General features: G+C 39.3%; 1 protein-coding gene across 1 annotated transcript; it reads left to right on the top strand.

The window, feature by feature from the left end:
• Window positions 1–8,281: 8,281 nt before the first annotated feature.
• On the top strand, window positions 8,282–19,782 carry LOC141009488 (galectin-9-like). The gene is made up of 8 exons (XM_073482136.1): window positions 8,282–8,393; window positions 9,588–9,676; window positions 10,601–10,808; window positions 11,363–11,482; window positions 11,667–11,852; window positions 14,132–14,220; window positions 16,575–16,731; window positions 19,091–19,782. Exons 1-8 carry the CDS (start codon window positions 8,358–8,360, stop codon window positions 19,235–19,237), a joined length of 1,032 nt encoding a protein of 343 aa, XP_073338237.1. The 5' UTR covers window positions 8,282–8,357; the 3' UTR covers window positions 19,238–19,782.
• The last annotated feature ends 5,282 nt before the right edge of the window (window positions 19,783–25,064 follow it).

Raw genomic sequence — 25,064 nt, 5'->3', positions numbered from 1 at the left:
TCATTATAAATCCTAAATGTGCACTCGATGTGGATACAGATCTAGTCCAATTAAAGTTTACATTAGATTGTGGGTTATTGAAGACAAGTCCAGAATTGAATTTCTTATATCCAAGACCAAAATAAGAAATAAGCAGCTTGCATTTCAAAATGTAACCCTAACCCTCTCTCTACATGGCTCTGGGCATAATATAGTCGAGGGCTCTACCTAACAATGAGTTTTTATAAGTCTAACAATTTTTGTTTTATTAGTCGATTAACCAATGAATAATTTATTGATTAATTGAAAATAATAATGTACCCAAAATATAATATCAAAAACTTGTCTCATTAATACTTCAATATTTTATTAATCATCTAATCATCATTATCTATTTTTCCACGACACTGCTGTGTTGTGATATTAATAATATAATAGACCCTATTTGTCTGATGCCTGATCAGAAGAATACTGTACCACAAATTCAAGGGTTCACGTGGTGACATCAATCCAGCCCTAACATTGTCAGCGACTGTCATTTGATGTGTTTCTTTTTATGAACCGCACAGCTCACTCGCTGTTTGCTTGTTTATTCAAGTTTATTAAATGTGTGTCTAAATGACTTTGTACTCACCACTGCATTTGCTTGGGTCTCAGCAACATACCCACCAAGTATATAGCTGCGTGGATGAACATTTTTCAAGAAAGAAGACACATGATTGACTGCTGTTTGTTGTAGCTATGCGTCTGTGCAGCCACCATATTGGAGGTCAGGATCCACTAGTAAGTAAATGCTGCGCCAGTATTTACGCTGGTACATAAGGCCCAGCTATCGGAGAGGTCAAGAACTGTAAATGTATTCTTTAATAATAATTGTATCATTTCTCGTTCAACTTCATACTCAACACTGCAATTCCTTGGGTTTAGTTATAGGTTGTATAGTTAGTTATAGTTACTGGACCTTTATGCAGCCCCTCAGTTCATCCTCGGTATAAAACAAATTGTTAAAGCTCCAGTTAAGCCACCCCTCCCTAATGGTGAGGTTAGATTTGCAAATCAATCATTGAACAACTCAAAGAGGAATAAGTTAACTTGATCCGTAAGCAGAAGTGAATCACAACTCCTGCTTGTATGGTGCATGTACTGCTGTGCAATAGAAATAATTCAACTCCAGACTCAGATTGTCTGAGTCGGATTTTGACATTTGTTCTGATCTGCAAATGATCCCTGAGCTCTAATTCAGCAGCTAACCCCGGTAGCTCAGGACACAGCAAGGAGAGTCAGCAAACAGGACCACCAATCAGAGTTTGAGTTATAATCTGATCTTTGTGGGGGTCTCTAACTAACATCAGGGGTGGAGACTTTCACCCACCCACACCAAGAAACAGAAACCCACTACTTTAAACAGTTGTACCAAGAAGATTGCAACAACAATATGAAAAGGTATGATGGCACACACCATCATCCATCCATCCTGTCTTCTGCTTATGTGGGGTTGGGTTGCGATGGCAGCAGGCTCAGTAGGGTATTCCAGATGTCCTTTCCAACTCCTCCTGGGGTATTCAAAGGTGTTCCCAATAAGATGCATAATCCCTCCAGCGGGTTCTGGGCTTGCCCAGGGGTCTCCTCACAATTGGTTGTGCCCCGAAAACCTCCAATAGGAGGCTTCCAGGAGGTATCCTGATCAGATGCACTTTTATCTTGTTTCTCATGTTGTTTTATTATTATTATCATTTTATGCAAAGTAACTGTGTTACAAGTGCTATGTAAATGGTCTGTCACATTATTGTCTAGCATTGAACAACTGAATGGGAAATTTAAGAGGAAGAGAAAGGTTCCTGGAGGCCTGTGTTCAAATTGCAGAAGCATTTAAAGCATAACTAACTGACACAAAAATAAGGTGAGCTGTGCTTTACTCTTGGTTAGCGCTTTGGCTTTTTCACTTTTTCATGTCCCTTGTCATTTACTCTGGACACATGTAAATAAAAGTTCTTATTATTTAAAATGACCACTGCACTGAGATCATGTGGAATGTGAAGTTTAAATTAGTACTCAATCCTTGTGTTTAACCTTTGATACTATGGCTGTATGTTACCTGCAGGCATGACACTGTGCACTCATGTGAGGCACATGACTGGTCATTTATCAACTTCTTTAATAAAACTGCAACTGAGGAGCGATAATACAGGTCAAAGTCTTGCATTCAAAAGTTAACATAAGTATTAGCATTGATTTATGTGGAAATTGTATTGAAAGAAAGTAAAGAAGATCTCCTGGACTCTTGGGTTTCTCATTTTATAATAAGCTTCACAGCAGTCTGCAGTTGCAAATTTCAGTAAGTTGTTAATAACTTGAATTTTGCCTAGCTGCCTTGCAGCTTTTTTCCCCCAGAATTTAGGTAACATTCATTGGAAGGTCTTCCCGGTGAATCAGATAGCTCCAGATGTGCAGCCAAAGGGATCTGTAACAACAAGGCAACCCACAAGTGATCCATAGTAAGAGATTATGATTAAACCATGATTAATCATTATACATCATCAACATTTCTGCTAGTTACAACTCAGAAATACTCCAAAGTACTAGAAAGATGTACCCAACATTAACACTTTTGGGTAGTTTTACTCTATAACAATTCATCCAATTTGACTAAATCTAAAAAGTTATTTGTGAAGTCAAAGTATATAGTATTATAAAACAGAGTAGGTTAAATTGGAATACATCTACTCAGTACTTTTCAGCCTTTGACCTTTGAACCTTTCTCTTGCGCAAACATTAAGCCAAAAAAAAAAAAAAATCTCATACTTTGATCTGTGACTAGGTCCCTTCAAAATAAAAGCCAGGTTGCCCTGATTGGCCGTGGATAGTCATGATCTTCACAGGATGAAACCTTATGGTGACATCCTGACTTTTCCTCTAGCACTACCATTACTCTAACATTTTTCACTTGTCCAGAAAATCACAAAATTCATTATATATCCATTAAATGTATGCTCTCTGAATGTTTCCCAGTTTAGATATGCCATAGGCTTTCAAAAGCCGTGTCTGTTGTTACCTTTGCATATTTATGCATTTTATAGCCATGGCTTTCTTATTACTTCCTTAAAGTCAGTTACTGATTCAACACTAACCTGTAACTGTTATCATTCAAAATTTAAATACTTGAAAGATAAGTTCACCCAAAAATGAAAACTTGGATGCGGATGGAAAGTATGAAGTGTTTAGTAGTCCACAAAACTTTTCTGGAGCTTCACAAGTAGGACGTTAAAAATTACCCAAAAAATAAATAAATAATATTAAATAAATAAAATGGCTCCATACTGCTCTTCTGGCATAATCCAATTCTGGAGAAGCCCTGAGATCCTAAGTTGATTTGAAAAGATGTTATTTACTCCCTCGATGCACATTGTCATGCACCCACTTCAGTCAGGCTTCCCCTTTTAGCTTAGCAGCTACAGTGAAGAAGTGTGTAAATAACATCCTCTTTTAAAGTTTCCATCGACATCAGATGTTTAGGAGAGTGCTGTTTAGCTGTGAAGCTTCAGAAATGTTTTGTGGACTATAAAAAATTAATCTGACTTTACATCGGCATGGGGGTGAGTAGATAATCGCAGAATTTTCAATTTAGTGTGAACTTGATCCTTTCTGATTGATTTCCAGAGCTTTACTGCATAAACGGTAGATAACAGACATTGTTATATTTGTATCCAAGGTCCATAGTGAAGTAGAGAATCTCTCACAGTAAGTCATACTAAGCTCACGACTCATTTCCTTTTCTGACATCCTGTGTTCTTGTGGTCAGAAACTTCTGTACCAAATGATTTTAGAAAATCCCCTAGAACCCCAGCAGGAAGTAAGTTGAAGGTCTACGCCCCCTTTTTTTTTTTTTGTCTCTACATAAGAGATAGGGAAACTCATGTTATTGGTCAGTTGTGACTCTTATGAGGAAAATTGACAGGTGTCCAAAAGTAGGAGAAATGACCCCATTGGTGGAAATTAAGTGTATAAATAGGATTGTATTTGTCATATTTGCTGGTTCCACACTCTGTGGACTAGACTGTCAAGACTGTGGTGCACATTCTTTGTTTGTTGAATAAAGAATCAAGGACAAGAAGACTTCTATCCGTATTTTAACACATATATTTAGACCAACATCATTATAGTCAGTGCAAGTTTATGATAGCTTCAGCCATCATGTACATTTATTAGTGGGTTCTTTGAACACAAATTGTCACTAATTGGTCTCAAATCAATCACTTCTGCCAGTTTCAGCTGTTTCTCTTTTCTTTTTGTACACAGATTTTATTTTTTCTGAATTTTGATGGCCAGCCCGGCATCATGGAAGTATATTCCGAATCATCCCAAGATTTCAGTAGAAAGTATGAGGGCTTTTACCCAGCAGTGTGTAAAATGTGCAGTGAACCTTTCTACCTTCTAATTAATCATTGGGTTTTACTGATTTTTACGTAGTTTTCTGAAAATTGTTTTGCATATTCTTCAGACCACAGACCTCACAGACCCACACAAATACAAATCCACTAGGCTGAGACATTGTGCTCAGTGCAAAGGGAACAGAGGAATCCAGCAGCTATTAACTGTATGTTTGAGTGATTTGAACCAAAAGACAGTAATTAACACCCTCCCACAGCACAAGCCACAGAAAAGAATTGCTTCACACGTGAATGGAGTGTGTCTGTCTGTCCATCCAGAGTTGCAGTCACTCACACCTGAATTTAATTCGATCAGTGAGCACCATGGCTCTTTCACTTCAGAGTACCACAGAGCAGAAGGAGCACATCCAGCTGAACAAGAAACCAAATGGAACATCTAATTGGGTTGAATGCAGACAGAGTATCCTTACACCTAGGAGGAGGATACCTATGCATCACAAGCATGGATAAACAAGGTCTGTATTCCACTGTATGTGTATATTTCAGGCAGAGAGGGGGAAGCAGTGCAAGATTACCAACCGAGCAACACAAGTGTCAGCTCCAGGCCCCATATCTCCAGGGGCCCTTAATGCTCTAGCACTACTGTGTGTCAAAGGGTTTGTGCTTATTTAAGTGGGAATATGCACAGCAATTATTATTTTACCATGTTTCAAATTCCAAAGGCCATTTAGTCTGCAAAGTATTTCAGTTTTTGACTTGTGTTCAGTCAAATTAAACCCAACTTTCTTCTGGGTGTACTCATAAGTCCAGGAGGCGGGGAAAATGAATGAAGATTTATTTCAAGATATACTGTAGATCACAACATCACAGCAGGTGATTCTTATCTGACAGTTACATCTTAGACCTGTCCATTACTGAAATGATATTATGATCCTATTTGCACAATATTGTACTCCATAATATGCTATAACACTCACATGGTCAAAAGCTTGTTTTGATCCAATGTTTTTGCAATATGTTACCTGCATCATGTTAACTTCTTTACCTGTGCACACTAAAAACTGCCTTACTGCTTCATCACCTGTTTTGAACATATATAATTTACCAAATATTCGCTCAAGTGCACCATAAATCCTATACCAACTGACATGACAAAAAAGGAGTTTAAAGAAGCAGTTGACCCAAAATTGAAATGTCAGTCACCATATACCCACCCAATGCTGATGGAAAGTTGGGAAGTTTTGTAGTCTGTCTCAACCCAGCTCTAAAGCCATGACAAATACCAGAGAAACCTAACTGAAGGCAAACAAATAAGTGATTTGTTTAACAAAATAACATAATTTGCTAAACAAAGGTAACTGAGAATAAGATGTGTTGTGTTTTATCAGTAAAATCAGTGGTGAGAATGCATGTGTGCTAAGGATATTGGATGGCTGGAAAACAAACAAACATGAACTGGTTGAGGAGAAGTGAGGAGAGTAGAGCAGAGAGAGAGTGGCCATGAGAGGTGGGGCCTTTATAGTGAGAAGGGTTAGGGACAAGCAGAGAGCCGTCACAAGTCCACAAAACAAGCTAAAAAACATGAAACAATTGATTTGAAAAGATGTTATTTACAGCTGGTGAGCTTGTGCACCCACGGCAGATGGGGTGCTCATTAGCGTTTTTATCTTAGCAGCTACAGTGAAGATTTCGTCTTTCAAAAGGGAGTAAATAGTGTCTTTTCAAATCAACTTAGAATCTCTTGGCTTCCAGAGATGCCGGACGAGCTGTAAGAAGCCATTTTATAATTTTTCATCAGTTGTTTTTTTATGTTTTAAAACGAGGACTAAGATTCTTCAGATGTTGAGGACGATGCTGCGGGTGAAGTGAACTGTTCCTTTAAGGTCCATACAGTGGTACATATTCAGCAGAATGGGCTCATAGGGCACAATGTAAAGGAGTCCAGAGTTCAGTCAGTCAGCTACCAGAATTTGTCTGTTTTATTCCTTGTTTAATACATGTTGAATACATTTCTATATGCATTTTAATCATTGTTTCATGTCTATAGAGAATGGCATTTTAGCTGTCTCCCCAAGAGCTCTTCCAACTCTCAGTGACAACAAAATATGTCAGTAATTGAAAAAAAACTGCTTCACAACAGTACATTAGCAAGTGCTGTACACCACATAAGCACACCAGTCCTATGAATAACACAGACAGATAAGATTCCCATGACAAAACAAGGAAATAACACAGAATTTCACTTCACCTTTGTGGTGGTGTAACTCACTGTATGTGACTGCCAGTACTCACCACTCCTTGTTCCACTGCTGTTAGCTGTGTCTCAGTGACACAAACCTGAGACACCCTGAGAGAAAAAAACACATTAATAACTAACACATTTTTTTTTACAGTCACAGCTCATACTGTACCGCTACTTACTAGGGGCGGGTGTTGCTCAGGAGGATGAGCGGGTTGTCTAGTAATTGGAAAGTCGCTGGTTTGAATCCCGGCTCCCCCCGAAGTGTCGAAGTGTCTTTGAGCAAGATACTGAACCCCAAATTGCTCCTGGTGAGCAGTTGGCACCTTGCATGGCAGCCTCCGCCATCAGTGTATGAATGTGTGTGAATGGGTGAATATGGAAAGTCTTGTATAGAGCTTTGAGTGGTCAGTAGACTGGAAAAGCGCTATAGAAATGCAAGTACATTTACCATTTAGCCTGACTAATGCTCTACTGGATGTTTGAGGCAGATAAACTTAGGTCTTTGAGAGTTTACTAAATATTATCATGTATGTACTGTGTGTGCTAACAAAACTTAGCAAATAAATGTAGTGGAGTAAGAAGAATCTTCATTAAGGTCACATATCATACAATGTACAACATAGTGAAACTGGTACCATGCACTCAACCCAGCCCAAGGGAGCAGTGGGTAAAAGTTGTGCCAGGGGACCAACTCCAGATCTGAGCCAGTGCCTTGCTCAAGGGCACTGACTGAAGAATGAATGTGGTGTGCATGTTTTTATGGTGGGGGAAACCAGAGGAAACATGGAGAGAACATGCAAACTGTGCACAGAAAGTCCCTGCCTCAGTGGGATTCAAACTCAGTACCTTCTTGCTGCAAGGCAACAGTGCTAACGATTGTGCTACCGTGCTAAAGACAATAATTGCCTCCAAAATGTAGAGGAGAGGAAGTAAAAATACAAAGATGCAGAAGATGAAGTTAAAGGTGCACTATGTAGTTTTAGGGAGGACATTTTAATCAGAAGAGAAACATCTTCATTGCTTTGATTTTCATGCTTAAACTAACTAAATAAACAAACCATCTTCATTTATATGACTGAGTAAACACACTGAGCCTTAAAGGACAACATCATTTCATTGTTTTACTTTGTTTACATGTGGCTGACCCTGACACCTTTAAACAGTGTTCTGCGGACCTTATTTTCCTGAGGAAGACTTATTTATTCAGTATATGGAATAAATAAATATTTCTGAGTTTGTATTATTAACTTGTGGACCAGTGTGTGGCTGGGACTGAGGCAGCTGTTTGAATTTAGCCAACAAGAAGGTAATGATGTTTTTTTTACACTGATGGAACAAAATGTACCCACCACGCTCTGTTCACATACATTCATCGGTTAGAATCTATGTTAAATAGTTGTGGAATTAACCCTGACTGCCAGCTTTGTTCGTACTAAATCTGTACAGGTGATTGAGCAGAAAAAGACTATTTGAGATACCTGGAGTCCACTTTGACCCACCGACGTGAACATTTGTGAAATCCATCCATGTCTGTGGACAGAGACGCCATCAGCGTTTCTCTGGGTCATTGTGTAACCTGTATATTGATAGGGCTGACGTTATTCAGGCGAAACACCGCCTACTGTCGGGAAATCGAAACCTATCTTCGTGATAAAAGCTTCACTTGTAAGTCTTCCATTTTGTGTCCATTTTGAGTCCAGAACACACTTCTTGCAACTCAGAAAACCTGAAAGGTTCCATTTTGAACAATGGCTTTTAATCAGCAGTCACCGTTTTATAACCCAGTAAGTAACTAAATCTTTTCAAGTCTTTATTTCCCTCAGAAAATGTGATGGTTTGCTGAGCGCTGAAGAGAGCCCGGCCCGGGGCGGTCTGAGCTCCGTCCCGTTACCTGCAGCCTGCTGGAGGGGCTGGCTTCAGCAGAAGTTCTACCGAAGTGACTGAACATTCAGAAGAGTCTTGCGGCTCAGTAAAGTCTTTGTAGGATCTTTTACGCATCATCGCCATTTGCTCTAAAATAAAGCGAGCGCTTAACTTTGGCAGGTTATCTTAGTTTCCAGAAATCCTGAGCAACGTTATAAATCCTTTGCTTGAGAGAGGGAGAAATGGTGTCTTAGTGGGAGGAAAATGGACTGGAAGTGGTGGAAAATATGGGCAAAATGACAGCCCAAGCATAATCTCATTTCATTATCAAATACAAATTTGAAATGACTGTTAAAAAACTTGTTTAAAATCAGAATGACAATGAACTTTACCTGTGGAAGAATATAGCTTACACACTATACTTGTTTAAAAAGATGGGAGTTGTTTAATCAGACACTGACAGACATTACACTCCCTACATTTGAAACTTGTGTCAGCCTTAGAGTGATGACTGCATAGTAATGTTGGCAGTATATTTCTGTAATACCACTATGGTGATATGACACTATGGTGTTAGATGTTGGATCTAGTCTCTTCCGGGTTTTGAAGGCTGCATTACAGTAAAAATAGGTCATTTTCTGAACTTCCCGGACTTCTTTTTCTTATAATAGGCTACTTGTCTTTACCCATTTTAACATTATATCCACATCATTATTGATCAAGTGCCAATAGTCACCCCTACAATATTGTTGCTATATTAATATTTTGCTATGTGCTTGAAAATATTGTGATATGGGATTTTTTGCCCAGTCCTAGCACTCATGAAGTGCTTTTGAGGATATTTCAAAATATCCATGTACACTATGTTGTATTGTATTGTATGTATATTGTGTATGGTGATATAGCCTAAATTACTGCAATCATTTTTAAGGCCATATCACCCAGCCTTACTGTGTAGACTTTAAGGAGAAGGTGTAACAATTAACATATACAGTGGCCCTGGTAATGTGTATTGAAAAGTCAGGAAATATAGTAATTCTAGTAATAACGAGTACATACAGTAAGCAGTTGCAATGAAAAGCCGTGATTTACAAATTAAGTCCTGTCCTTTCTAGAGAATCCCCTTCACTGGATCAATCCATGGTGGTCTCCAGGAGGGGAAGTCCATCAGCATCAGTGGACGAGTCCTGCCTGGAGTTGATAGGTCAGACTGCTCTTCTCCTCATCGTTTCAGTAGTAGAAGTACCAAATGTTACGTTTCATGAAACGTAATTAGCAAGAGAAATATTTTAATATGTGTTTCCTGAAATGTTGTTTCTGTTTCTTGCTCTCTCCCTTGATCAGATGATCCTATCTCGAGATTCTTTTCTGCACTTCTGGTTTTCACTTTCCCTATGATTATTGTCTCCTTGTGTGTTTTCGTATGTAGATAGTTTCAGTGTCACACAGTGGAATAATGCCTAACATTCTCATTGACTCTTGAGTGTATGCGCTACCAACTGAGCTCGCGGGGACCCCTGCCCCACAATCTTACACAATTCATTAATTTTCAATTGATCCATTTTTTTCCATTTTTTTTTTTTCAAATATTTCTAGAGCTTTTTCTTTTAAACTAAGATATTGATAAATAAGATTCAGCATTTGTCACCAAGACACATTGTGTATATCCTTGAGGACTAACAAACATGTTGAATGCTTTTGCTCCCCATTAAAACTTTTAATTGTTGACAATCTAAACTCATTAAACTGCTTCTTCTGGAGCTTTTGGTTATATCAAATGGACTTCATCAGCACATAGTGTTTGCTTAGTTGTGAACAACCACATGATTTTGTACTGATATGTGCCTTAATTATGTCAGCCATGAGATACAAAAATAACAGGGATTGCAACATTACTCTGGAGTACCTATTGTGGCCAGAAACTTCACACGGTGCCTAAAGGTCACATGCTACAATTCATTATTTGGGTCCCATTGCTCACAAACATGAAAAAATAAAAATAGGTTTAACAAGGAAGAAAAAACAATTAAAACACTTTTAGCCATTTTCACACATATTTTATGATAAAAAGCAAAAAAAATGTCAGTTTCTTTTTCATCATTAAATGGTGACTTCTGTTTTTCTCTAGGTTCCATGTGAATTTACAGTGTGGTTCCAGGCAGAATGCAGACATTGCTCTCCACATTAACCCACGGTATGACAGTCACCCCGGTTATGTGGTTGCCAACACCTTCCAGTATGGCAGCTGGGGCACCGAAGAGAGGAACCACAGCTCTCCATTTCCTGCTGGCTCTACCTTCAGCCTGCTTATCACAGTCACCCGAGATTCCTATCAGGTGTGTGGGACCAATGATCGACTCAGTTTGGTCAGAGTTGTGACATTGTGACACATATAGCATATTTTTTTTCACTACATGGACATGTCCTGTTTCTTTATGAATTTGTGTGTTTTGTTAGTGCACAACCAGTCACTTTGAGCAGTGATTTACTTTCCTGTCTATTTGTTCATAAATGAACAAAATTATCATGCAAAGAATATTTAATTTTAACTGGAAGTAGACAACTTTTCTGCAGCCATTACACTATGCAATAAGTATTTACTTGAATAATGAGTTAAAGCAAAAACACCAACTATTCACTCAACCAACTGAGCCATAATTTCAGCCAACCCGGGATTTGGATTCAGTTAATTAGTAATTTTCTCAATAACTGTTTAGTTGTCAATTCCATCACTCATAGGATAATTAGTTTCAAGCATAGTAAGGAGAATGGTAACTGGATGGAGTGGATTTTTTTAAGTTTGTGAACAATAATTTTATAAAAAATGTATGTGCATGCAAAAATATTTTTCTGTGCTCAGAAATGTGACATTCCATATTTCTCTCTCCAGCTGAGCGTCAGTGGCTGCCACTTTATGGAGTACAGACATCGTATCCCGTTTCACCAGGTGGACACCATCTCAGTAGGCGGGAAAGTAGAAATTTCCTCCATTGGCTTCCAGAACACGATGGTGAGGATGCTAGCAGAATAAATGCAAGAAACAGTATGCCATTTAGCTGTGTTTCCTGTACTGTATGTCAGTGCTCTCAATACAAATAATCCCAAAGTTCAGACATTATTCAACATGTACAGTATATGAACAGTATTCTAATTAGGTGAATGAGATTAAAGGGTTTTCCTCTTGTTTTGGACAGCCGGCGTTTCCTGGTCAGCCTGCGTTTCCTTCACATGTAGCCTATCCCACCCAGGCTGCTTTTCCTGCTTGTCCAGCTTTTCCACCGCAGCCTGGATTCCCCTCGCAGCCTGGATTCCCCGCGCAGCCTGGATTCCCCGCGCAGCCTGGATTCCCCGCGCAGCCTGGATTTCCTCCTGCAATGCCTGTTAGTATCAAGCTAAGTTACATTTATACAGACATATTACAACGCTTTTTTTTAAGTATTCCTTTTGGCCTTTCATGGCTTTATTTGATAGGACAGTCAGCCTTGTCCTCACTGCATATTTCCTGTCATATGATAGGAACTGGGGATGAGAGAGAGGGGATGACATGCAGCAAAGGGCCACAGGTTGAACTCGAACCCTGGGCCGCTGCAGCGAGGACAATAGACACTATGAATTAACTACAAATAAAATAGTAAAAATGAAATAGACACTATGAATTAACTACAAATAAAACAGTAAAAATGAAATAGACACTATGAATTAACTACAAATAAAACAGTAAAAATGAAATAGACACTATGAATTAACTACAAATAAAACAGTAAAAATGAAATAGACACTATGAATTAACTACAAATAAAACAGTAAAAATAAAAAGGTCTATGAATTAACTACAAATAAAGATACAGATACAGATGGTCTCACGCATGACTTTTTTCACAATGAATATTGCACAAATCAATGAATTGGGGAAAATACTGTGTGACAGAATGTCAGAGAGGTTGAGGTAGATAAAAACAGCGTGTTGTGAAGTGTTCAGTGCCCTTTAGTGAATGAGGTGGGAAATGTGGTATTTCCTTCCAGCCTTAATGTCCTTTGCTGTCAATGTGAATCTGTCAAGGCTCAGTCAGCTAGTCCAGAGGTTGGAAATTTTGATTCAGCTATAGGTGCAACTAGGGCTGGGCGATATGGCCTCAAATTAATATCAAGATATATTGAGCAACTCACCTCGATAACGATAAATAAACGATAAGTAAGTATTTGTACAGTCAAACTAACCAAAAGCTTATTATTGATCATTATAAAGTTTCAGGGCGTTCCTGTAACCATGGTAACTCAGAGGGGAGGGAGAGATGCTGAATGAAGCCGTTTACACAGATACACTGCAGACAAAGTCCAGACTACAGTTGTTATTTCACACATGTAGCACACAACAGGAGACTCTCCGTGTCAGACGGGTTCTCACGTGCTGACTAAACTCAGCTGATAACTAGCAGCGCGAGTCCTTGCTAGCTGAGCAGCTAAACTTTAGCGCCGCTCCGTGCTGAGATCCCGCCCTGTGTGGGTCACTGCACTGTCATTGGTCAGGCGCGCACACGCTGTTAACGATACCATTGGCTGTAGAGTGTGACAATCTGTCAATAAACATCAGCCACTAGTTCTCCGATCTGCTTTGATCTCATAAGTCGCCTCTGTGAAGTTTGAATGACGGAAATCCGTCGTAGTGACGGAGAACTTTGATCCATGTTAAAAGTATAAAATAACTTAAATTTCCTTCAAACACAAAGTATTAAAAATACAGTCTCTTATAAAGAGATTCGACAGCAGCCGCAGCAGCAGCCGCTTCATCTTTTGAACCGACGTGCTCCATTTTCTCCGTCTCACGTCTCTTTCCCTTCTTGTAACAGACTGGATGTGGTGGAGTCACGTGACTACACGCGCTGTATGCGTAGTACAGCCGAGCGTCTTAAAGGGACATGAACATACCGGTAGCCTACCTACACACACAGCCAAACAAGACAAAACCGACTTTTCCTTTTTTTTTTTAAACACCGAATATACCGACAAGGGCAAAATGACGTCGGTTATCGTCGTAAATTTCGGTATCGGTAAATTTTCGGTTTATCGCCCAGGCCTAGGTGCAACCATGTGCTATTCAGGCAGAGCTTACAGGCTAAATGATGATGAGGGTGTCAACCAGCGTTTGATTCTTCTCACAAATATGGACTGGCTCTAAGATGCATTGCTACAGAAGCAAACTGTAAAACATCAGACAATTGTTCTAGGCAGATGTGATTCTTAAAAATACCATCAGTTATGGTCAGTGTTGACTGCCACATGTAAGCTTGAAGATAAAGAAACAGACAAGACAAGCACACCTGCCTCAACAGTTGAATGGATGGTAATGACTGAAAACAAACAGAGAAACGGAGGAGTTAGGGCAAGTACACACTAAATAGGGCATAACAATACATTTTCTTTCACAGGGTTTCTAGAAAATCATGGGTTTAAAAAAAGCAACATGTCTCTGCAGATTTGAACTCTGAAGCATTGAGGTTTTCTGGCTATATCCTACTCAGTGATTCAATGAAACAGTGTTACTATTTAAAGTGAGAGCAAACCAGCAGTAGTTTTATCATTGTGGATACTCTTGGATTAAAACAGGAAGGGATTATGAATGCATTTCTATAATACATTTTCCTACTGTGTCTCTGTACAGGCCGTTCCATACAAGAGCATCATCAGTGGTGGACTTAAATCTGGCAGGACCATCACTGTGCAGGGGACTGTTCACCCTAGTGCCACAAGGTCTGACTTCATCAACTGTTGCTAGATTTCACTTTGAAACCAACTTTATAGAAATGAACATAACTTTACAGCTCAGGACTGAGGACTGTACGTAGAGCAGTTGAGATCTGTGGATTTCTGTGTAACAAGCTGGACACACAGCATGCTTGTGTAGTGCGTGATGGCTGCGTTGCTGAGCGGCTGCTAGTGGCTCCTGTGCGTCCTCACAATGGCAGCATTGCTGCTGCAACACGACTCCTGCCAGCTCTATCTGTTTACACAGAGTTTGCCTTTGATAATTATCAATAAATATAATGACACAATATTCCTTTACCCCTGTTAAAAGAGTGAGAATGCAGGAGGTGGAAAGAGAGGGAGGGAGGGAGGGAGGGAGGGAGAGAAAGCAAAAAGAGAGTGCACAGGAAAAAAATTGCTCTTCACCTGTTGTGTGTATTCTCTTCATGTCTGTGACATATTTTACAGATACAGACATTAAAGCTGCAGTTAAACACTGGTATGATGTCAACATGACCCGTCTACAGGTCGTTTTCAAGTCTATTTTTGCTGACATCTCTAGATGAAGTGCTGCTGCTGCAGCTGCGCTTGACACGCTCGTGAGAAGCACGACTCACGCAGCCAGTGTTTCTGCTCTAACCTGTTAACCTGGATGCCGAAATGAAAAGCAAGACGTCACGCCACACATATGTACTGGTCCGCCAGCCTGTAAAAGAGCTAGTCACATGAGATGTGACTTTTTCACTCAGTTGCAGAAGGAATCATGAGACAGGATGTTGATCTTGTGGACTAAAGTTCCTGTTACAGGACAGCCTCTCTGCAATTGGCCTGTTGTACACACGGTCTTGCAGTTTAAGTGTCAGATTAAGCTTGCATATTGAGAACTCAGCATATGCAGTCAGCATGTTCCCTATTTTCTCACATGCTACTCTAAACAGCTAAATCAGAAAATCAAATGAGGTGACATAAACTGTTGAACTTCCCCCTTGACTGCAGCTGCGTGATGTAGAGTTGTGAAGCAAATTTATTACACAAGCTTTGAGGAAATACATCAGAAGGTGGTGGCTCTGGTTTACCTTTCATATGGCATGTGTGACTGAGTAAATCTCATCATGTGACCTGGGCTTTTTGTTCCGTTTTTCTTCAGTATGGTTTGTTCTCTGAACAGAATATGACCTCTGTTTCCTATTTTAAAAATGTACTTTTACTGAAACAGGAACTTTGCTGATGTTCAACCAGCTTTGTATCACTACAATTTTGGTGGTATATTCAAATGAACCATAATACACATCTCTCCATTTTGTCTGCACCCAGAGCCCCCCACTCTTTCTGCCAATAATCCACCAGATGACACTTTGTGAAACACAAAGTGAGGGGTGTCTCACCAAACTCTGATCAAACTGTCTAAACTAGGTAGTGCAGATAAACTATAAATCAAGATTGTGTTACTACTCTACCTATTTCTGTCTAAAATGTTTTCAGAAACATATTTTAGTGGACTGTTTTGCTGTAATACAATATTGTTACCAGCCACCAGACTACTTACTCTTTCGTGTTTCAAAACAGACAACCAGTTAAAACCAAGCACGGATCGGCAGGAGTGTTTATTGGTCCAGTGTGGCGTAGTGCATTGTGGTTGTTGTAGGTGTTCTACCTACCTACAAGGGAATACAACTGCCATTGTTGTGTTTTCTTTGGTCATGTAGCACCAATTTCAAAAATATCTCTTTCTACTGCACATATGGGCCACTTTGATGCAAGGGCCATCTTTCCAGCAGTGAAATAACTCATGAAGCAGTCTGATGACCCACCATAGTCAAAGTTTCTGCCCAGAGAAGGAGGTTGAAGAACTCTGACTCCTAAACCATTTAAAAACACCAAATGTGGACCCAGCAATGAAGTTTAATTTCCTCAGAGAATCATTTATATAGAGAATCTGCAATGACTCTTCAGAGTTAGTGACATTGATGTTGGCCACTATGTGTAGGATTTAAAATGACTTACTTTAGCACCTCCTGCTATTATTATTATAACACTGTGGTTTAATGTATTTCAAATGATGTACCAAACCCAGAGTTATATCTCATCACATTCCTGTCTTGGCATATATGTGATGACATTTGGTACTACCTCCTATAAGTGCATTTTATTACACAAAGTGTGTCCAGCTAGAGTTGGCCAAAATGACTATATTGAATATTACGAGAGACTAAGTAGTAGTCCCTGTGACTAACAAACTGACTTTAATCTGTGACATAAGAGCAGTTCCTATCTGAAGACTTAAAAATCCATAAAGCATTTCTTTATGGATCAGGAGGTCCAGGCTTGTGTTGTACTCATTCTTTCCTCTGTCTTCTCAGGTTCAGTGTGAATCTTTGCCATCACTCTGGCATTGCTCTGCATTACAATCCACGGTTTGATGAGAACATTGTGGTACGAAATGCCAAGCAAGGGGTGCAGTGGGGCTCTGAGGAACGTGGTGGAGGGATGCCCTTCCACAGGGGACAGCCTTTCACGGTACCCTTGCATTTAGTTGACATACTGCACACACTGGGTCTCATTCATGAAACGTTAGTAAATTTGTGCGTAGATTTGCACATAAAAGCCTACGCTACTAAAAACCTACTCCGGATTCATGAACACCGCGGGAAACTCAGATCTGATCGTAAACACGTGTGTATGATCGTGAATGCCAATCCATCGTAAAGTGACAGCGCGCTCCCGGTAATCAGCTATTAGCATAAATCCCCGCCCATGAATTGCCAATGACCACCATATAAGGAGGTGTAGATGCATCCAGTCGACCTGTCAGTCATGGCGCAAACGAAGAAAGGGAGAGAAAGAAAAAAGACCTTTGCGGAAGCGGAGATAGAAATACTTTTGGGTGAAGTGGAATTAAGAAAAAAATGTATTTTCATCTGTTAGCAGTGGTGTGACAGGGACAGGCAAAGCGAAGGCCTGGAGGGAGGTGACAGATGCCGTCAATATTGTCTCTGTAGTCCAAAGAACCATGTCCGAGGTGAAGCGTAAATGGTTTGACATGAAACTGGAGGCAAAGAAACGCATAACCTCACACAAAAGAAATATATCAGCCACAGGAGGAGGAGGCTCACAGTCGCAGCTATCAGCTGCAGACGAGCGCATCGCGGGGATAACTGGGGAGACCTCTCTGTCAGGAATTATACCTGGCGGAGACAGCGACATGCCTCCACTGGAGCCTATATTTTTATTATCATCATTCAACATGTAGAAAGAACGTGTAATCTATTGAGTCGATTTACATGGATAATTCACAATCATGAACCTAATCTGGATCTTAAACCTGCCAATTGCCAACTACTTTAACTAAATGTGTTATATTGTTATCATATGTTTAGGCTATATCACGTGTTTCAAAGGCATCTGCGTATTGTGTACATAACAGAGCGCAATATGAATTTAAATTGTAATTTCCAATAGTGACAAGCATTATTTATGTGCATTCTTAAATTTACACAAGCACTACGCGTGGTCAGCAGCATGTGTAGATTTTGTTAGTAGCTACGAAAAGATCGGAGCTACTAAAATATTGATGAATGCGAGATGCTCGTAAATTTCCGTCTGCGAACAGTTTACACACAAATTCGTTCTGCTCACGTTTCATGAATGAGACCCACTGTGTATAATGTATAAGATAAATACATAGATAATCAATTGAATTTGCCAAACTAGACAGCAAAACAGATGCAGATCCAGCTGTTAGTTTCTTCAGAGATCAGCCTTTAAACAAAAAGTGATCAACCAGCAAAACTGTTTGTCGTCAGCTTTAAAGATATTTAAAAAAAAAAAAGGCTTGTAAAAAGGAAAGGATTGGTTATAATGTAGGGCACAGACAGCAGGTAATAATAATGTATTTAAAAATAATAAGTTTAACCCATCTGTAAATACAAGTTAATCACAGGCTGATTTCCAAGTATAGGCCTAAACTATCTTCCCTAAAGCTTTAATAAGTACATGCAGTTTTCAGTGTAATCAGTTCAGACAAACAAAGACATGTTTGCTTTTACCATGGTGGTGATGCATGGATCTTAAGTATATCCATAGACACTGCGGAAAATCAACGCATTGGGTGTTTGTGGTTGGTGGACATTAATACCACTAAATGCATTATTGGCAAGGAGCTGTGTGCAGACAAATTCATCTAAAGTCTCTACAGCTGTTAAAGCCCAACAGCTGATCCAGCTGTGATGAGTCTCTCCACGAGTCCTTGGTGGGAGAGACTTAAGACACAGGGAAAAGACTCAAGTGATGGAAATGTGGATGTAATTTAGCTGAAATGGGATGTACCCATTGAAGGACTGCTTACTCAACTGATGTCCGCTGTGAAACAAGAGGAAGCCACAAAAACAGACAGGATGGATTACATACTGTCTGATTTCCATGTAGTTCACTGTAATGTAATTACATGTTTGTTCTCTCTAAACCTGCCAATGTTATCAGTCAATGTTTGTGAATAAACTATCTGTTTTAACAAACCACTGAACTAGTAACCACAATATCCCCAGACCTTAACAATCAAGTGATTTTGAGAATTGTTGAGAGAGGAGTAAAGTAACAGAATTTATGAAACAGTTATGGCAAACTATAAATCATTTGGGCCTTCATGTAAATTTGGCATTAAATTCAATACATTAAGTTTTTGTTAATGCCAGGTGTGAACTGACAGCCTCAAAACTGTCCATCTGTGATCGTATCACACAGAACTCATGTAGATACCAAATGTGAACAGGCTCCCAAGTTTCAGTAGGAGAGATCATTTTCTTTTATGTGCCACCGCTTCACACTTGAGCATGACATGTCTGCAATATTAAATTAAAACGTCCCTTCTTTCTTTCAGCTGACTATCTGTTGTGAGAGTCATTCCTTCAGGATCGTGGCCAATGGGATGCAGACACACACCTTTAGGCATCGTTTCAATCCCCTCCAACACATTAACACCCTGGAAATCAACGGCGACGTCAGTCTGACATCTGTGGTGGTGTAGAGATCCAGGACCTGTGGCTGGTCTTGACACCTTACAGATAAAATGGTTTCCCTGACCACAAACATTGCATATAATAATTCATGCTTATTGATTACTTTGGTAATTTACTGGATATTGTGTATTTCCCTCCTGTGTACTACAACCTATAATTATATTTTTATTTTATTTTATTTTTATATCATTATATACCATACATTTCCTTAAAACAGTGATTCTTGAAGGAATTCAGTAGTCTTGGGTTTGTCCATAGGCATTCTGTGCACTGTAGGCAAATAGTTACTGGGGTGCAAAGGGAAAAGGCAAACTGAGAAAACCTTGGTACACTTACACAACAATTCATAACATTTAAAGTCATAATAACTCCTGGATTTTTACTGATCAGATTGAATGCAGCTTACAATGTCCAACGCTGATTTGTCTTCAGTTCCTCTGATATTTGAAGATTATGAGTCACAAATTACTAATATTGTGCAATACGATTGCCTCTTAAGCTTGTAATCATGAATGCTTGAAACATTGATATTAAACTACAACATGACAATGTGTTCAGTTGTGATGAATTCTTTCCTACTGGAACCTGGTCAGGCAAGAATAGGAACAACTACAACTACTGTAGATACCTACATTTTAAACAAACCTTATGATTCCTAGCAACTACACCAGAAATACATACATTTTCCTTTATTTTTAGTTTTTTATCTGCCAACATTTTTTGAGATTTTTTCAGATTAAATTTATTGTCATTTTTTTATGTACTTCCATAAATAAAAATAAATGCTGTTCCTCCCATCCAATGTCAGTGTAACAGAGGAAAGAGACACCAATAAATGTCCAAATATTCTTATCTAAAAACATCTACAAGCGATAACGCAGGTAACATAAAAACAGAACAATTAGCAGCACAATATGTTGGAGGGCAGAAGAGAAAGTGCAGTTCAGTCATGTCCAGTCAAATTACCTACTTGTAAACTCTACAATCTGCTGCAATCCCATTGCAAGTTGGAAGTCGGTATTCCCGATTTATAATCCAAACTTGTCCCAATCCATCTGTTCGGGGAAACATGGATGCCCAAAATTGGATATTTTTAAGCATATCCAATGGCATTTTAACAGGGGTGTGTAGACTTTTTATATCCACTGTACATTGCATCGATTGCACTTTAATTAGATACATGTATTGTCCCTGTCAAATAAACTAATAAATAAGTAAAAAACATTTTGTCAGATAGTCATCCATGTGTCAAGTCAGTCAAGAAAGAATAGTACTTGTAAGTGTAGTAAAATGTCTAAAGTAGCACAGTAGCTGCTGCAAAAAACAGCATGTTCATTCGGTACTTTGAGATTTGACCCTAAAAAGTGGATTCATCGAGATCAAGTATGTATTACCATTAAGAAGCAGCGATTCCTAGTGAAATCTTTAAGTGAACAAGCAAATAAGAGAAAACAGGAAATACAGAAAAAAAGAAAACTTTTCACATATAAATGACAATTTCTACATGCAAAATTTACATTTTTACTGAATTGAATTGCATACATTCATTGGTGACCGGCTTTTTAAAAACATGGATTTACATGGATTAGAATTACCACATGTGGAAACAGAACATGGCACATGAATCACTTTCAAATTTGCATATAAATTCCACATTTTCACACATTTTTACATATGATTGGCTAGTTTCACACATGAACAAAAATGTCAACATGTGAAAATCTGACCCAGGACCTCCATGACTCTGTTGAACTTAACATTTAATATCTGTTACCTTGACCACATATTGTTCACATCAAAAGAAAGGGACAGATAAGAAGAGAGATAAGAAGAGAGGCGCCTCTTCACCTCTGACCCATCCCGTGTCAGCAATCAAGCTGAACAAGCCAATCAGCAGGTCCAACCTGTTTACAATGTCATCAACCTGGTACCCTGACCAAATCATCTCCAGGTCGGGAAGGGCCCAACAGCAACTAACATTCCAATATATTTTCCAAATACAAACCGCTTATATTAATATGCTGCATCTAACAGCAGACACCTCATTGGCATCATGGAAACTGTGTTTGGCTTTGATGCTGCCTGTCACATCTCGTCCTACCTGTCCTGTTTGTTGATGTATTTGTTCTTTAGTACCTTAAAAATGAATATGCTGCTTGATTGTGTGATTGCCAGACTCTTCTCTACCTCACGGTGGATCATGGTGGTCCAGATCCTGGCTGTGTGTGCTACAGCCAGAAGTTCCCACAGACACTGGAGGAAGCGAGGGAGCAGGGTATCAACTTATCTCATGTTGCACAGTGATGCAAAAGGATGTCCGGTGTTCATACCATTGGATCTCATTGCTGCTTTTCACACTGTGGACCACTGCAGCTTGGTTGATAACCATAGATATCTATTGCCTGGGGTTATAGATATAGGTATCTCTAGATCAGCTATGCAGACAATATTCAGTTATGCATCTCACGTAAGCCTCTAAAAGTTTCAAAACTGAGTATCTGTTCTACAAAATGGAAACCTTTAACAAGCAGCTCAAGACTCACTTGCTTGGACTTGCTTTTGTTTAGTTATTATCTGATTTACTTTATTTTAATTATTTTTTTATGTTTTAGTGTAATTTTTATGTCTGCATATCATGTATGTTGCTCTGGCTTTTATTGTTTGATTGTTGTCTCTTATTGTGAAGCACTTTGTGACCATTTTGGTCACATTTTGAATAGAGGAGAACTGAATGTTGGCTGAAACTTGGCAATACTGTATTTTGTTATGGTCATGTAAATAAAACAAATACTTGTTGTTTGCTGAGGAAAACATCCTTCTTAAGTGCCTCTCTGCTTGTGTGTGATGATCGAGTTTATGGTTTGTTTTTTTGTTATACACTGCCCTCTACTGATAAAACACCTGCACTACATATCACTCCAGTTACCATCACATCACAGCAGTCAGCAAATTCATGCAACACCCATATGCCCAGCCCAGAGTAAAAATCCATAGTTTTTGTCTTAGTTGCAGTGCTATATATCCCTTTACATTGGTTTGGTGTAAGTTGCTGAGTTTTGGAGATATCAGCCATTGAGGTGTTGGCCTCCTCTGAAATACATATATACTATGTATAATGGAACTAATTGGCACTTAACGTTGGTTGAGAGCAATTAATGTAGGACTATTTTTTCTGCCAGACCACACCCAGCAGACTACACCCCTAAACTGCACCAACGCACAGCAGGAAGTGTGCATCTACTCGTGGATGATGAGGTTTCTTCTTTCTTTTCTTAAAGTTTTTTTTCTTTTTTCTTTCTTTCTTTGAAAAACATAAACCTTACAGACCAATCTCCCCTCCTCTCCTCTAAAAGACAATTAAAAGACAAAGTTAAAAATATCAGAAACTGGGTCAGCAGGGTATTTATTTATGACATGAAGTGTGATAAAACCATTATAGAAAATTATTTTAAAATTGATTTATGATTTCATGTCCTCTCCTCTCCACCTCCTCTCTCTGAAAGGCAAGTGGAAGAAAAGAGAAAAGAGGAGTCATAATAAAAGGTAATGCTTGGAACTGATAAATTATATATGTGTATTTTTTGGATAATAACAGTAAAGAAATTCCTATTTACCTTTAAAATGAGAGAGTTCACACTTGCTGTTGCCCTCCCACCTCCTTTCCTCTCCTCTCTCTGAAAGGTAAATGCAGGACAATGGGAGTTATAGCCTGATTATTAGAACTGATAAATTATCAGTGTGTATTATTCTGATAGTAACATTTAAGTAAGTTCTGTTTACCTGTTAAGAGAGTTCACACTTCCTATTGCTCTCCCACCTCCCCTCCTCTCCTCCTACACCCCCTATCCTCTCCAATCTCCTCTCTCCACAAGACAAACAAAAGACAAGGGGAGTTGCAGTTAAAACTGGCTCGAAAGAATAATTTATTTGATCTGTTATAACATTATTACAGAAATTGAGTTTTAAGGCAACGCAAGTTTATTTGTGTAGCACAATTCAGACACAAGGCAACTCAAAGTGCTTTACAGGGGCATAGAAATTACATTTAAAAAAAATTAAAAATTTCATTTAAAATACATTAAAAACAAGTCAGAGGACATCAAGAACAAAACATTAAAATAGGTTAAGAAATAGGAAAGTAAGCTAAAATAGAATAGGTTTAAAAGAGACAAGACTAAATAATAGAAGTCACAGTGCATTTCAAAGTCTTGAAATTGCTTCAATGAAAGGCAGTGGCAATCAGAAAGGTCTTCAGCCTTGATTTAAAAGAGGTGAGAGTTGGAGCAGACCTGCAGTTTTCTGGGAGTTTGTTCCAGATATGTGGTGCATAATAACTGAATGCTGCTTCTCCATGTTTAGTTTTGACTGTAGGGAATGAAAGCAGACCTGTACCTGACGACCTCAGAGGTCTGGATGGTTCACAACGTAGCAGCAGATCAGAAATGTATTTTTGGCCCAAAACCATTCAGTGCTTTATAAACCAACAGACAGACAGGAAGCCAATGTGAAGATCTGAGAACTGGAGTGATTTGATCGACTTTTTTGGTTCTTGTTAGGACTCAAGCAGCAGCGTTCTGAATAAGCTGCAGCTGCCTGATGGAGTCCTGTAAAGACACCATTACAGTAGTTGAGTCTGCTGAAGATAAATGCAAGGATAAGTTTTTCCAAATCCTACCGAGACATAAGTCCTTTTATCCTGGATATATTTTTAAGGTGATAGTAGGTCGACTTTGTAATTGTCTTAGTGTGGCTGCTGAAATTCAGGTCTGAGTCCATGATTACATCGAGGTTTGTGGCTTGGTTTTTATAGTTTTCAACATTACAGATTGAAGCTGAGCAGAGACTGTTATTAGTTATTCTTCCTTGGCTCCAAAAACAATTATTTCAGTCTTATCTTTGTTTAACTGAAGAAAACTCTGACACATCCTGTTATATCTTTCACCGTTCTATTACTCAATATAACAATGATTTCTCGGACCACGACATAATATTGAAGGTTTATTGACGGCGGCATAACGTACCACACATGGCTATACTGACAACAACAACATAGCTAAAGTTACCCATCATGCACCGGGTGCATGTCAACTACGGGCCCTCTTATAACCCAAAATACACAACATCTCCTCCCCTCTTACAAAGGATGTACTACAGAACCCCCCCCCCCCCCATGACCCATGGGGATTATTCTGCCCCGTCGACTTGGGTCAGGTACTCTAACTTAATAACTCAGACAAACAGGAGACCGTCGCTCTCTGGTGGGGTATCTACGGTCTGTAGAAACATCAGTCTCTGTGTTCTCTGGTGTAGAGTCTGCTTCTGGCACTGATGCAGCAGAAGATGTCTCAGCCTCTTTTCCAGTCACATCTGCAACTGGAACCGTTGTCCCTGATGTGTTTGAGTTCATTCCGTGCACTGGTGGATCAACCGATGAGTTGATGAGTGCTTCCTTAGGATCTTCAAAAGACCGTTCAGCAGACAATGGTGAGGCCTGCAGAAGTTGATCTGCGTGCCTTCTCCAAACACTATCAGCAACCTGTACTGTATATGAAACTGGTCCAGTTTGTGCAATAACAGTTGCAGGAACCCACTTAGGTTCACCTCTGTAGTTCCGGACCAGCACAGATTCACCGGAGCTGAAAACTCTGTCCTTGACTTGTCGACCCCTGTACATCATTTGTTTCTCTTGTTGTTTTTGCACAGTGTCCCTCACTGCTGAGGGTTTCAAAAGATCAAAGGTCGTGTGCAGATCTCTCTTGAACATCAGGTTGGTGGGAGATGTCTTTGTGGTTGCATGTGGACTGTTACGGTAGTTAAGCAGAAATTTGTGCAGCC

The sequence above is a fragment of the Pagrus major genome, chromosome 2 (assembly GCF_040436345.1).
Source record: "Pagrus major chromosome 2, Pma_NU_1.0".
Lineage (NCBI taxonomy): Eukaryota > Metazoa > Chordata > Actinopteri > Spariformes > Sparidae > Pagrus > Pagrus major.
Note: the sequence above shows the minus strand (reverse complement) of the source record. Positions and strands in the feature narration are given on the sequence as shown.

Coding starts and splice junctions, on each gene's coding strand:
- LOC141009488 (XM_073482136.1), top strand. CDS start 8,358: ATGGCTTTTAATCAGCAGTCACCGTTTTATAACCCA. Junction 10,809..11,362: donor TCACCCGAGATTCCTATCAG/GTGTGTGGGACC, acceptor TTCTCTCTCCAG/CTGAGCGTCAGTGGCTGCCA. Junction 16,732..19,090: donor ACAGGGGACAGCCTTTCACG/GTACCCTTGCAT, acceptor TCTTTCTTTCAG/CTGACTATCTGTTGTGAGAG.